The sequence below is a fragment of the Epinephelus fuscoguttatus genome, linkage group LG3 (genome assembly GCF_011397635.1).
Source record: "Epinephelus fuscoguttatus linkage group LG3, E.fuscoguttatus.final_Chr_v1".
NCBI lineage: Eukaryota > Metazoa > Chordata > Actinopteri > Perciformes > Serranidae > Epinephelus > Epinephelus fuscoguttatus.
Window position 1 is genome coordinate 27,356,371 of NC_064754.1, and position 14,403 is coordinate 27,370,773.

The 14,403-nt window shown below is 41.3% G+C and overlaps 1 protein-coding gene across 1 annotated transcript in view; it reads left to right on the forward strand.

Moving 5' to 3' along the window:
- The window catches only part of myo15ab (myosin XVAb), a 60,145-nt gene that overhangs the window by 27,727 nt on the left and 18,015 nt on the right, over positions 1 to 14,403 (forward strand). The window contains exons 29-49 of the mRNA XM_049572759.1: positions 157 to 241; positions 345 to 377; positions 488 to 569; positions 759 to 889; positions 1,082 to 1,177; positions 2,311 to 2,439; positions 2,553 to 2,659; positions 2,818 to 2,996; positions 3,918 to 3,990; positions 4,115 to 4,306; positions 5,694 to 5,767; positions 5,848 to 5,921; positions 9,482 to 9,563; positions 9,969 to 10,037; positions 10,143 to 10,207; positions 10,288 to 10,677; positions 11,886 to 11,967; positions 12,110 to 12,205; positions 12,404 to 12,464; positions 12,796 to 12,889; positions 13,016 to 13,133. Of these exons, the coding sequence (XP_049428716.1) occupies positions 157 to 241; positions 345 to 377; positions 488 to 569; positions 759 to 889; positions 1,082 to 1,177; positions 2,311 to 2,439; positions 2,553 to 2,659; positions 2,818 to 2,996; positions 3,918 to 3,990; positions 4,115 to 4,306; positions 5,694 to 5,767; positions 5,848 to 5,921; positions 9,482 to 9,563; positions 9,969 to 10,037; positions 10,143 to 10,207; positions 10,288 to 10,677; positions 11,886 to 11,967; positions 12,110 to 12,205; positions 12,404 to 12,464; positions 12,796 to 12,889; positions 13,016 to 13,133 (2,312 nt within the window). The remainder of the gene's footprint in view (positions 1 to 156; positions 242 to 344; positions 378 to 487; positions 570 to 758; positions 890 to 1,081; positions 1,178 to 2,310; positions 2,440 to 2,552; positions 2,660 to 2,817; positions 2,997 to 3,917; positions 3,991 to 4,114; positions 4,307 to 5,693; positions 5,768 to 5,847; positions 5,922 to 9,481; positions 9,564 to 9,968; positions 10,038 to 10,142; positions 10,208 to 10,287; positions 10,678 to 11,885; positions 11,968 to 12,109; positions 12,206 to 12,403; positions 12,465 to 12,795; positions 12,890 to 13,015; positions 13,134 to 14,403) is intronic.

Below are 14,403 nucleotides of genomic sequence, written 5' to 3' on the forward strand. Positions count from 1 at the left end.
ACAAATCTTGCTACACCATTTGTGCTGTCTGTTCTGATTACAGTGACTGACGTTACAGTAAAACATCAGACTTAAAAACTAAAACGTGCCAATTCCTTCAACATCTCCCTCTCCTCTTTCTGTATCTGCATGAATAATCCATCTTTTCCTGAACAGAAAAAAGTTTGTTCAGAGGAGGAAGTACCTCATCCGGCTCCGTTCTGCTGTGCTGCTCATCGTCAACCGCCACCGTTACATGAGGGTATGCACACTGTGTCTGTGTCATTTACAGTTTTCGTGTTTGAAAAATGAGCAAAAAAAATAAACAAATGTGTGAAGTGTGATGCTGTTTTCTTTTCTGTCAGACAGTGGTGGAGCCTGCAAGGAAGGCAGAGGAGGTGAGTGAGGGTGTGAAATAAAGTGTGTGAGAGGAAGGAGAAAAGATGAAGATGTTGCATCAGTGTGTAATGTAAGTGTTTGTATATGTGTGTGTTTGCGATGTGTGTAGGATCGCATCAACAGAGAAGTGGTTAATGTGACAACGCTGCCTATCCCTGCTGAGCTGGCAGTTCTGCTACAGGCAGCCTCAGGTGTGCACACACACACACAAACACAGTATATATACAACACACTGATCTGCAGTCACTCTGTGCTATAAATAAACTTCCATCAACAGATGTGTTCCACCTTGTTTTGCAGGTGGGTTCAACAATATTTATTGTCATATTTCTGTGGTGACATGTGGCCTGCTGCGTGTGTGTCTGTGTGTGTCTGTGCAGGTGGTGAAGAGCTGCATTCTGATTGCTTGGCGGTGGTCCAGGCTCCAAAGGTTCAGGTTGACCCCCAACTGACCCTGCCCCTGGATATCAACAACTACCTCATGACACACTACATCCGGGCCATATTTAGGGTAAACACACAAACAGAGTACGCGCAGGGAATCTACACGTGAACCCATGAATGAAACATAAACTAACCTTGGTGACCTTGACTGGACCCAGGACAGTGTTGTTGCAGCACTCCATCCATATAACTACGTAAACAGTCACTGTGTATTATCAGTCATACACACAGTGTGTGTGTGTGTGTGTGTGTGTTGTAGGAGCCGTTGCTTGGGATGCTGACTGCCCCACTGGAGAGTTCACTGATTCGAATGGATGAGGAGCTGAAACAAGGAGCCCTGAACGTTTTCATTCTGGTACATGTTGCATTCACATGCTACTGGTAAACACCAGCATTTAGGACCATTAAGTCAGCTGCTAAACAGTGTCACAAAATCAAATTAACACATGCTGTAGTTTAAACTGATTTAAAGAAAAAAAAAAAGAGAGAGAGAGTTTTTTATAGCATGGTAGAAACTCTGGTAGTATAATTTTGGTTGTAAGGTTTTTTGTGATATACACCTTTTAAATGCAGCATTAAAACCACTGACAGGTGAAGTGAATAGCATCGATCTTGTTACAATGCAGTGTTCTGCTCAGAAACCTTTCCATCTGACATGCACCACCCACCCAGCATGCTCGAAGACCAAATACACCCCCGCACTGCAACGGCACTACCTGATGGCACTGCCCCCAGAAGGGCAATGTGCCAAAAACTGGTCAGGAATGGCCAAAGAAACATGACAAATAGTTCAAGGTGTCACCCTGACCTCCACATTCTCTAGATCCCATCTTACTGAATGTCTGTGGAACATGTGGGTGGCCTACCTCGCAACACACACGTCTCAAAGGATCCACTGCCAACACCTTGATGCCAGACACGACAGGACAGCCCCCAGTGGTCCTGTATCCATGCCTTGGTTACCAAAGGACAGTTGATCAGATTAAGATTTGGGGAATTTGGAGGCCAGGTTGATGCCGTAAGTTCTTTGTCCCATTCCATGGGCCATTCCTGAGCAGTTTTTGAGGTGTGAAATGGCACATTGTCCTGCTGGGACAGCTCTGCCATTGCAGAATGCTGTTGTCTTCAGGGGGTTTACTTGGTCTGCAGCGGTGTTTGGGTGGGTGGTGCATGTTAAATGGCATCCACATGAATGCCAGGAGGACCCAAGGTTTCCCAGCAGAACATTGCATTGTAACAATATGATCACTGTTATTCACTTCACCCATCACTGGTTTTAATGTTATGGCTGATAAGTGTACATCGTATACTGTGTTTACTAAAAGTCAGTGATTCAGACTGTTTCCAGCGTAAGATGTAACCATATATTACAGCAGGCCAAAGCATAACCTGAAAACAAAGGACCTCTAAAAAGCTTTACATCCTTTATTGGTATAATTTGTCTTGTAAGGGTACAGTATGCGTTGTAAATCCCTTTGCTTTTGACAGATACTAAGATTTATGGGCGATCCAAACTTGAATGGGGCTCAGGAGAATCTGTTTGGGAACTATATCATCCAGAGGGGACTTGCCAATCCCAGCCTGCGAGATGAAATCCTGGCTCAGGTAGTCAATCAGGTGAGACCCAGCTCATTTTTCTAGCCAATGGGATGGAAATAAAAACCCAAATGAGACAAAATCTTGTACTTTAATTGCACATTATCTCTTTACTTTCTCCTCTCCTCTGTTAGGTGTGGAGGAATCCTAACATTTTGAATTCAGAGCGTGGTTGGCTCCTCCTGTCCTCCTGTCTCTCTGCCTTCCTGCCCTCTCAAAGGCTGGCCAAGTACTTACTGAAGTAAGAGACACTGTCAAACAGTGATGTATGTTCATATTAATGTTCATAGATATGGCCAGGTAATAATTATACAGTATATGTATCACCTGCTTTTCTGTGTATGCAAGTTTCTTTAGTACTTCAGTCTGCATCTCTCTCTGCGCATGTTGTTGTTGTAGGTTTGTGTCTGACTACGGCCCAGAGGGCTACGACTGTGTGTGTCAACACCGTCTGCTTCAAGCTCTGCAGCGGCTGAATGTCGGTCCAGAGTATATCCGAACGTACCCACCCTGTCTACTAGAGTGGACCGCCAATCGCAAAAGAGCTCACACTGTTCTGCACATTCACTGTTTCGATGGTAAGAGCACACAGACACACACAAGTGGGCAAAGAGAAGATTATATCAGATTTTGTACTTGATTGCAAAATTCTGGATGGACTGAAATAAGAGTGCAAAAGGATCTCAACTCAACATATGCAGTTAAGTACCCTCAAGCAAGGTTCTAGACCACCATCTGCATCTGCAGTAAAAAAAGAAGGGGGATAAAATGAAATTAAATTAGGCTGTAAATGTGTTGATTATTGTAAAACTAAAAGCTTGTGTGTAACTTTCTGCAGCAAAGAGAGACTGTTTTTATTCTGTCTAAAGAAATTTTGTGTTTTCCTTGGATCAATTTGTGATACAATCGGTCTAAATCACAGGCTACAACACTGCACAAGGCCTTATTGTGCTTAGCACTATTAACACAGACCAGCAATATGTGTCAGTGTCAAAGTAATGTGCATTGTGAATTTGAGGCCCATTTATTTTGACTCCCCCTGGCTTTGACTCCCTCTTGTTGACCCAAATTCACCTTTCTGTTTTTGTTCTTTTTTTTTTTTTTCAACCTGAGCTCAGCCAGTGTGTACATGCTATCCAGCACGCAAGAGTTATCTGTCTCTCATTTCCTCCCCTCATCCAGCTAATCTGTCCTCTGGCCTTTTGGCAAGTCTACTGAGGATTAGGCAACACCTGATAGTCGCTCTAGTTCACTGGCTTTGTTGTATGTTTGTTGATGCTGGTGTCTGTGTAAATCCTCATAGACAGACAGGGGAGAGTGCTACCAACTTTGTTTTATTGATACAGAAGAGAAAGTATTTCATAACCTGACTGAAACAGCTCTTAATGCATTTTAAGATGAAATATAATCTATATCATTTAAAAGTAGTGTGTTTTGTTGAGTAGTTGCTGTATGTCAGAGGCTATTTGTTTGTCTAAAGTTTTGTCTTTCTCCTGCAGGTGTGTCGTTTTTGTGTCCTCTGCACTCCTGGACAACAGGAGAAGAAATGGCCAAAGACATCTTACAACACAGGTATCACCTTACTGTAAAACATAGGCACTAAGGACGTGGATTAAATTACAGAGAAAGGTTAAACATGTGAAACTAAAGGAGACATTGTGGTGGAACTGTATTTTGTGTGTGTGTTTGTGTGTAGGGGTGTGCTGGAGGGCCGTCGAGGCTGGTCAGTGCTTCTAAAGGAGCCGGCTCAGTGGGTGGAGCTGGAGGGCTCCGACTATGTTCTGGACTTGATGTCAGACCTGGAGCTTCCTGCCGACTTCCCCAAACACAGCAGCTATTTCATCATCTCTGCACAGGAGCCAACCAGAGTGCGGCCTAATGCCAGCATGTGAGACGCACATTTACTTAATACACATAAATGTGCAATACTTAAAGGGAAACCAGCTTTGTATCATAGTAATGTGGGTAGTTTGTGTCAATAAACTACGGTAAACTTTACTCCATCTTACCTGTGTCCAGATCACCCTGCTCATCTCTCAGCTCAGATCCCTCTTGATTTTCCACAAAGGGCTGTTGCTCAAACTCCAGATTGTACTTCCTCAATTTCATATGCCTGTTACCAACACAGACACAAAGAATATAAAAGCAGACCGAGAGGGAGACTCGCCATCTCTCTTTCCTTCTCTCTGTCTCAAAGGCAGTCCAAACTCAGCCCAAACGGTAAAATAAGGCAGCACTAATTAAATATAAACCAAGATTCTCTTACTATATTGCCCCTTCTCACCTAAGATGTGTTCAGAAACATTTTTCGGTGCACTGTTTTGCTGTAATACGAGAATATGTAAACCGGAAGTGGGTGCCATGCTGTTTCTTGTATTGTATTTGTCACGTCAAATGATGTCATAAACTTATTTTAGGTTACCGTTTAACTGTAATAAGAGATCATATGTCACCAGTCAGCGTCCATATTGCTTCCTTTGGAAATACGGTCAAGCTTGCATCATGTAACCCACCAGCAGGAGCTTTTATTGGTCTGGTGCGGCGCAGTGCATTCTGGTAGTTGTAAGTTTTTATGCTAGTTTATAGCTCTACTCCACTGTCTTGGAAGGAAGTATTTTTTACTGCAATACATTTTTATTACAGCTGTTGATGTTGACTACTTACTTAATTAATTAAGCTTTTAGATTAAAAAAAAAAACATGAAGAAAATATGGGAGGCTTGTAAAATACAAAACCCCTGACAGAAAGGCAGTGTCTACTTTGGGCCCCTTGTCACAGGCTTCAGACATCTATGAGTTGTTCATTCCACAGAGACATTTTCCATCTAAACTCCTCAGATGGTTCCATTTAAATATTCTTTTAAGGCCCAAAGAGATAAAATTATCCAATATTTATATATAAAAAAAGAACACACTTGAAAAAAAATGAAAACAAGTTTATGTAACAGAAGTTTGATTTTCTTCTTTCTTCTCCCATTAATCATCTCACAGCCCCACACATGGTATGACCCTCTGGAGGACTGAACTACTTCCATTTAGACCCTCTACTACAGTTAAATGTTACTTATGCACTGATTCAATGTTATTGACAATCAGCCAATATAATATATCATTATTCATCACTCACATGAACTAAGTACTTTTACTTTTAATACTTAAAATACATTCTGCGGATAATGTACTTTTACTAAAATAAAGGTTTTGAGTGTTTCTTCCACTTCTGCTGGTTTACTTACTGATAAGGAAGTTGTAATGCTTTTTCTTTGTGTTACACAGAAACCTGTTGGGTGGTGGGTTTGACACGAAGGATGATGTTATATCTTCAGTCTTAAATGGCTCTGATGGACGAGGTACACATTTTAGCATTTACATATAAGCACTCACACACATTAAATTTAATTATATGAAGTACTCTCCTCTGCTCTTATAGACTTTGAGCCTCAGAGAGGGATGGATCGTTATCTGGACAGCCTGTTTGACCCTGTACTGTCTGAAGGAACCGGAGTAAGTTACATAACTCACTCACACTGACACACTTGACCACCTGAGAGGGGACTCCTCTGTCAACCACTTACTGTAGTTTACTGCACAGGTCAGGTAAAGCTCATTAAACCTCTGTTTGGTTTGTTTTGTTTTGTTTATTTTTTGTAGGCAAAATAGTAAATAGATAAATACATGAATTGTAAATAAATAATTTAAAGCCAAAAACAAGCAAATCACTAATAATACAGCAACAGAATAAATTAAAGGAAGAGAAGGAGCTTCTTATCACTGAACAACAGTAACAGCTGCAAGACAAAGTTGTCTCTAAACATATAAACAGAACAGATACAGTGGTTTCTACACATCTGTGTGTTTACAGACTAATCCCTCAGTCTGGAAATCAGTCTTTGGGCTGTCTCAGTGTCCATGTCGTTCAACTGTTCAAATGTTTGACCTTCAGATCTGAAAGGAAAGTCTCATACTAGTGCTGTAGTACTCAAGATTGATCTTTGGCTCCAGACCACTTGTTGAAGGGCTCAGGCTCATCTCAGACTCAACTGCATTTTGACTCGATCTTGTCACAGCCTCAGAAAGAGGACTCAGGATTTTATTTTACATTCGGCCTGTGCAGAAAAGGAGTGTTGAACGAAGATGGTTATGTTCAGTTCAGCTCCTTGCTCTTTGTTTGTATTTGTTTGCTCATTTAAAACAAAGAAAAATACCCACACATCAACATGACAATTTTTTTTATTGTTTTATGGACATTTCTCGTAGTAAACTCATACATACACACATATATATATAGTATGGCAAGAGGTGAATGAAGAGGAATCTTTGTTTTATTTGTTTTCAATGGCGTGAGGAGTGTCTTTGGTTTGCATGTTCCACATGTTATCGTAAGTATATCATGCAGTTTGGGAGTCTCCCTGCCTTGGTCATGGTCTTAACCCCTCAGAATCTTGTTCTTGTTTTGGTGTCAATACACCCTGATCTCGGTCTTGACTTGGTCTCAGTTTAGGTGGTCTTGATTACAGCACTGCCTCAAATTATTGCACTTGTTATAGTTCACAACCATTGTTTCAATTAATGTGTTTTATTTGAAATCCAGAGACTCAATGTGTATTTCCAGGCATGTTGCAATAAAATATGGAGCATAAGTGCACCTTGTCACATTTTTATGTAATGGACCAAGACTGGTTTGCTGTTTGCACGTATATAAACCATGTGACAGTTTTCTTTACCACAGTAGGTTTCTCATTATATATCTAGCAGATGGTAAAGGTGTCGTGTTTGATTAATGCTCGCTGCTCAGTTTAGGTAGCAATGAAACATCTATGTCAGCTCATTTGTGAAACATTACCTCCACCACAAACATTATACTTCACCCCAGTCACGAAAACTACAGTTGTAGTTAAATCCATATGTATTAAGTCAGTGCAATGGTGCAGTGAATGCTGGCCATGTTGGATCTATCAGTCCTCAGCTGGGACAGCGACGTGGTGAATGTTAGCCGTGCTATCGGATGTGGCTGACAGGAATTAGCATGTATCAGATGTGTTCTACAGACCTCTCCCGCCCAGCAACCTATTACGTTACCCAGTTACCGTAACTGTCACAGCGGCTAGATCGCCACGGTGATTTCCCACCCAGGCAACGCGGGGATCTGCTTACGAGGAACTGACACTCTGGCAAATGAAGGGCTTACTATTTAATGAGACATGGCCTACAAACACACACACTCCTGTGGATTTATGGGTCAGCGGCTGATTTCTGATGGAATGGCTGCACACATAAGAGGGTGATTCCTCTGGTCTGACAGTCAAAAAGTGCTCTGATTACACAAGTAGTTATATACGTGTATCTCCAATACTCCTGTTGATGTCCACACCCACAAACACAGCGATTAATGGAATTCTCTACTAAAAATCTGTCGTTTAGTGTCAAACACTTCACCTATTGTCCTTAAAAGGCAGCTCTGAAAAGTTTGTAGTCTGCTCCTTTACAGACGGACAGCAGCTGTAGTCAGGATTTCCACCTGTTACCATGTAGTTGAACAGGGAACCGGAGTCAAAGTATTTCTAAATACATCACTTACAGTGTTATGCTATTGCCTCCTCATAGTCCTGAACCTCCACTAAATGTAGTATTTTCAGCAATTTGTTAGAGAAGTGACAGTTCTTCGGGGTGTACTGAAGACACAGATCAACTGTGGAGGAGGAAGCTCTGCTGCTGGAGTTGTTTGGTTTTGAAACTTTTTTGACAATACTTTGGGTTTCCATTAGAAACTTTTATAACTGCAGTAAATTCATGTTGAATACAGCTGCTGTTCGCTGTGAAGGAGCAAACTATACATGCATCACAGGTACAGTAGGGCTGAGTGTCATATGTAATGTTTTGATACAATACCAGAGATTCAGTAACAATACCAAAATAATACTTTATTTTACACCTTACTTAAAGAGCACCTTGCAGTTTCTTTACTAAATTTATACCATGCAGGATTTTCCTAAAAAAGAGTGTGTAGACTCATACAGAAGTAATCCCTCTCAGTCATCACTTAGGACCAACTAGAAGTGTGATGTGGTGTATTTATCCACTGAGACTCTGCCCTCTGCCTGTTTTTCTTACTTTCTGTGTCCAGAAGGTTTATAGACGTTTACCCCCACAGCTCTAAGGTGAGGTCGGGGCTTTATAAAAAGGTAGTGACCAGATACCACACTATAAGCAGCAGGCATCCAAGAGACACAGCACCAGAAAAATGCAAATATAGTGAGGGGAAACGACAAAGAGAGTGAAACTGGGGTTGTTTTTTTCTTTTTCTTTTCTTTTGTTGGCGAGTGTGTTTACAAACAGTAACCACAATTCTGCATAGTATACCTAGCATAGCAAATCCCTTTTCTCAACAACAACAACAAAAACAGATGTGCAACCTGAACAGAGTGTCTAAAATGATCAGAATTCGGACAAAGCTGGGGTGCCCAGCAGCTCAGCGGGCAGAGCGGGAGTCCCATGTACAAAGACAATGTCCTTGCCGCAGCAGCCACAGGCTCGAGTCCAGCCCATAGCCCTTTGCTATATGTCAACCCCCCAAGCCCGACACCATCCTGTCTAATAAACGCAAAAAAAAGCTATTATAATAATCTGTAAAAAAAAAAAAAAAAAAAAAAAAAAGATAATTTGGACAAAGCTTTGATACTCTGAACTACAGACTATACTGACACCAGATATTTGAGGTCGATACTGAGTTTAAAATTTCTGCTAATGATGTATTAGCCAACATTTTGGAACATGACAAAGATATTCACTGAGCAGTATGTATGTTGAGAAGTATGTAAAGCCATCAGTGTTACAAATCTTTGGCATTACTATACCTAAGTTTCTTGCCAATTGTCAGCCATCATATATGCCAAACTGATGTAACAGCTAATATGCTTATATATCGGTTTGATACTTGGACCTGTTCAGGGTGTTCGATGCCCAAAAGATACAGTTTTGGTTGAGTATTTCTTTAACTTCCTTTGTGTTTTCTTACACATTTATGTTGTAATCTGATGTTAAGTTTAAACTCTCTGTCCTCACAGGAACTAGATTCAGTTGCAGCACTGTCCAGCAGAATGAAGGGTGCTGGAGGAGTTGGAGGAGGCTCCCAACCTCCACCTGGGGGTCAGTCAAAAACACAGGCTCTGTCTGCAATCACTCTTTTGTTCATTCATTCACTATTTACTTTTTGCGTCGTCACTGTCGACACACAACTTTCCCTTCTATAAAATCCAGTACATTTTACTGTGAGACTGTAAGACAAAATAAATGTGCGCTCTATGGACTTTTTTTAAATGAATTTTTGAGAGCTTTCTGCTCACCATAAATTTACACTAAACCCAGACACTCAGCTGAAATAGCAGACAGTAGATAAAGTGTGTTTTATAGTAAATACAGAGTCATATATTTTTGACAACGCCTTGCACACTGGAGGAACCTCAATATCTTCAAAAATCATTAGCAAGTGTAATAAAACAAACACTCTTAAAATCTGAAATTTGATGTGTGCCTATGTTTGTGTGCGCACAGCTGTGAGAGTCCTTCCCGTGGGAGGCGTGATGTCACCTCCTGTTGCTGCAGTGGCACCTGTAACACCTGGTTGGTATCAAGTGTGAAGAAAAATAAGAGGAAAAAAATCTCATCAAACATAATTTTTGCATCCCTCCTTCCTGTTTACTGTGGTTCTCCTCTTCTCACCTCCAGATGCCCAGCAGGCTGTTTTGGACCAGCAGCAGCAGGCGATCGTGAACCAGCAGGCCATCATCATGGTAAACCCTCCGTCTGGATCTGTTTGTTTGTTCCACCGCTCTTCTTTTTGGAGTTAATGCACCATCGTCTTGTTTCTCAGGCCCAGCAGATGACCATGCAGGCCATGGCCATGGTCGGCAGCCCAGTGACCAGCCCCCCCACCTCTCCAATCACAAGCCCTCCCATGAGCCCGCTGCTCCACCACCCTCCCAGCCCCTATGCTCCTGCCAGCCCCTATGCTGTCATACCCCCAAGTCCATACGCTAACATCCCACCCAGCCCCTATGCCAACTTCACTCCTACTCCCTTTGCTGCAGCAGACATCCCACCCAGGCATCCCTATCCTCCCCCTGCTCGACTGGAACAAACTCCATCGCACCTTCAAGATCAGCCTGCGGAGTCCCAGTCTCGGCCCGGAGCTCAGCCTCAGCCTCAGGCCCAAACTAACAAAACTGAGCCAGCACAGCCTAAAGCTAATCCTGCTTCACGGGTCAGTAACTCTGAGATGCGTGAGGTAACAGTCCAAACTGACGCATTACATAATGATTCAGTACTTTTTAATTTTTTAATTTAATTAATTGTAATCTCCAACGACAACAGCAAGCAACACTTCCTCAGGAAAAATTATATAAACAGAACGAGATGCAGTTTCCTTTTATGGAACGAGTGAGTGGTTTGTGTGCAGTAAGAATGAGAGCTGTGTAGTCAGGACGATGAGCTAACGCAGGTTGAAAAAGGAAAAGCAAGTGTACTTGAGAGTGAAATGAAAATATGTATAACCTTTATGTAATCAGGTACTCTCATTAAGATCAGGATCTCTTTTGCCAGAGAGACCTAGACAAACAATCAAAGCCAGACAAATAAAAGATAAGCACGTAGCCAGTCAAACAAAAGCAGATAACAGCATCAGTCACAATCACTAAATACAAGTTTCAGAATCAGAATCCAATTTATTGCCAAGCTGGTTTTGACATACAAGGAATAAGCTTCAGTGCATAATATAAACATTGTAAGAGAAATTGGAATTAAAAATAAAAGCAAGCACTGCAAAAAAAAAAACAAGAAACATTAACATAAAATATGAAAAAATACTTCAAAAATATGTCCAGTACATCTGAATTAAAATGAAAGAGCTGTGCCATTTTTAGAAGTGATAGCTTTGTGCAGAAATGTGCAAAAGTTTCCAAGGAATGTGCAGAGGTTAGCAGTACAAAGTATAAAAGGAATATACAATGTACAAAGATAAAGTCCTGTGAAGTCTAAAACTGTCCAGTGGGATTACAAAAATTCCCCCAAAATCTCCAGACGGAAGTAAAAGTGGGCTGGAGGGTGAAGCAAATGTGCCGCTGCTGAGTCTGTGGAATCTTTTCCTTTGTTCTGATTTAGTTGAAGTTGAGTATTTGGTCAGTGTCTGCAGCCTGCAGTAATCAGGATCTCGAGGGTGAGAACCTCTCATTATCTGTAACCACATATCCTGGTTCAGGGTCGCAGGGGGCTGCAGTCTATCCCAGCTAACACTGGGTGAGAAGCGGTGTACACACTGGACAGGTCGCCAGTCAACTATTCACGTTCACATTCTTTCCCTTTCTTTACTCTGACATTTCTCTGGGGTCAACAAAATCTTATAACACAATATGTTAATATCCTGGAAAGCTTTAAGTGCAAACTCTCTGTCCTCTCTCTATGTGGCTGTTTCAGGTTCAGTCAGGGAAGGACAGCGTCTCTCGGAGGAAGGCTCCGGGCATCCCCGTAAACAAGGACGCACCCGCCAGGAAGTTTGGTAAGAGGGAGAAAACATGAACGAGTGAGCAAGCAAGAGACAGAGACAGAGTCCCTTTAACTAGAGCTCTTATTTAAGAGCTTTACACAAGAGAACATCACTCCTTTTTGACTTATTTATTTTTTGATGGTGTGTGTTTTAGCCCCAGTTGTGACGTCTCCTCCGCCCCCTGCTGGAGAGGTGGTGAAGTACTCAGTTCAGACTATAGATCATGTTGTCCCCAGCCAAGATATCCAAGGTAACTGAATTTAAAAGCTGAACAGTGTTGATGTCACAGGTTAATAGAACATGACTGAATGATGATGATGCAGTCGATAAAGTAATTCATCTCTTGATTTCAATCAGACACATTGGTCTGTATTTGGATTTGAAACAATGAAAGAAAATATAAAGTGTAATCGGCGTAATTCTTTAATGGTTGATATTATTTCTAAAGAAATCATCAAAAGGTACAACTCCCCGCCTCCAGCGCCAGAGCTGCTGCCACATGAGAAGAGGTGAGGTCCCACAAACACACAGGCTGATAACAGCAGAGTGGGCACAGTAATCATAGCTTTAAATGGATGGATTGTTGCTTGTAAATACAGCACAGCAGTTGATGCTATCTTCAGTCACAGAATTAAGTGTGAATACTGTAAAGCCCTGAATACAGCAAACCACCAACAGATACTGACTGCACTGTTATTGTTCACAGTGAGCACACAACACCAGAATGATTGTATTGACACACAATAAGCACAAACACACAGATTATACAGTAGACTACATTTGTAGTTGAAAAACCCTGCAGACTAATGTGGGATGTTGACACTGTGTGGATGTATTTAGGAGACCAGAAGGGAAGTTTAAAAAGAAGCAAACCCCTCGGGATGAAGCTTTACAGATCCTCAAACCGCAGATGGACAACCCTCCTGCTCCCCAGGTACGCACACACACAGACACACAGAGAAACAAACAAGAACACACAGTCACAGAGTGCAAGCAGTATAAAGTGATAAGACGCTGCTAGAATTCAGTCACGCAGGGGAGCCTTTTTGTGTCGGTCCAGCCCAAGCGTCCTGTTGCCCCCTCACCATCTGCGTCTGCAATAAAGGAGGCGGGATTCAAACCAATCAAAGCCACGAAGACCAGAGCACCTGACCGTCCTCCCCCCCTACCTCCTCCAGGTACTCACACTCACCACAAAGTGCACAGGTTAAAGTTAAAGGTATCTTGGTGAACTTTCGCCTTTTTTTTTTTTTTTTTTTTTTTTTTTTAAGATATCATGTCTTTCACCAAAACTCAGTGTGTTATTTATAACATCCTGCATATTTAGATTGTATCTCTTACCTCATAGGACATCATCAAAGCAATTTATGAAGTTATGAAACTAGTCTACATTGTTTATCTTGTCTTTGATTTGTGTTTTATCATCTGTTCATTGTGCTACACTGCCCCTAGTGGTCCACCAGGGTACTTTTAAAGGTAAACGACGTAGGATCTTCCAAAAAAAAGTATAGACTCGTACAAATGTTATCCCTTTTATATCATCACTTATGACCCACCAGAATTGTGTGGCAGTGTATTTATCTGCAGAGACTCTACCCTCTGCCTTTATTTTCTTTTTTGGTTTCTTATATTCTGTGTTTGGGGTGTTCCTGGGTACAGCACACAGGTGAGGTCAGGACTTTGTTAAAAGGTTGTAAGCAGCACACATTCCAAGAGGACGCTACAAAAATTGTGGCCAAAACGCAAATATAGCGAAATAAAATGCCGAGTGGACTATGTCTGGAATTGGCTTTAAGTTTCCATGGCAAAACTGTTGATGAACAGTACCAACCATTCCTGCATAGTTTACCTTTAAGTTAAAGTTATGCTCATTTTAACCACTTATTTATACCATTAAGCTCTATGCTAACCTGTGCACTAAATTATCTCCATAAAAATATTGACAACTACCTCTGTATACCTCTGAATATGCTTAAAGAAATATTTAATCCAAAAACAATATAAACTGTATATAGTACTCACCACCCCAGGCTCTCTATGGTCCCACAAAATGTTATCTTTTGAATGGCATTATGGAGAGCAGAGAGCCTACTTCACAGGAGGATAATCTAAGAAACACTTTGTTTAAAGATAGTTTAGAGAAAATAGTTGTGTTTGGATTTGCATGAGCAAGAGCTATCATCTCTGTAACACATTACCAACTTTAACCAACCCATCAAAGAGTTTTTATGTTTTGTTTTTTTTTTTCCTTGTCCACTGTGAGGGTCCAAGGACAGAGGGATGTCGTATGATGTAAAGACCTCAAATTGTGATTTGTGATATTGGGCTTTATAGATAAAATTTAACTGAATTGAATTGAAATTTAACTCTTCAGATCTCCTGTCCATTCCAGTAGACATGACTTTTCTAGGATGTTTAGATCTATGATTACAGTCACACCCCCTTTTT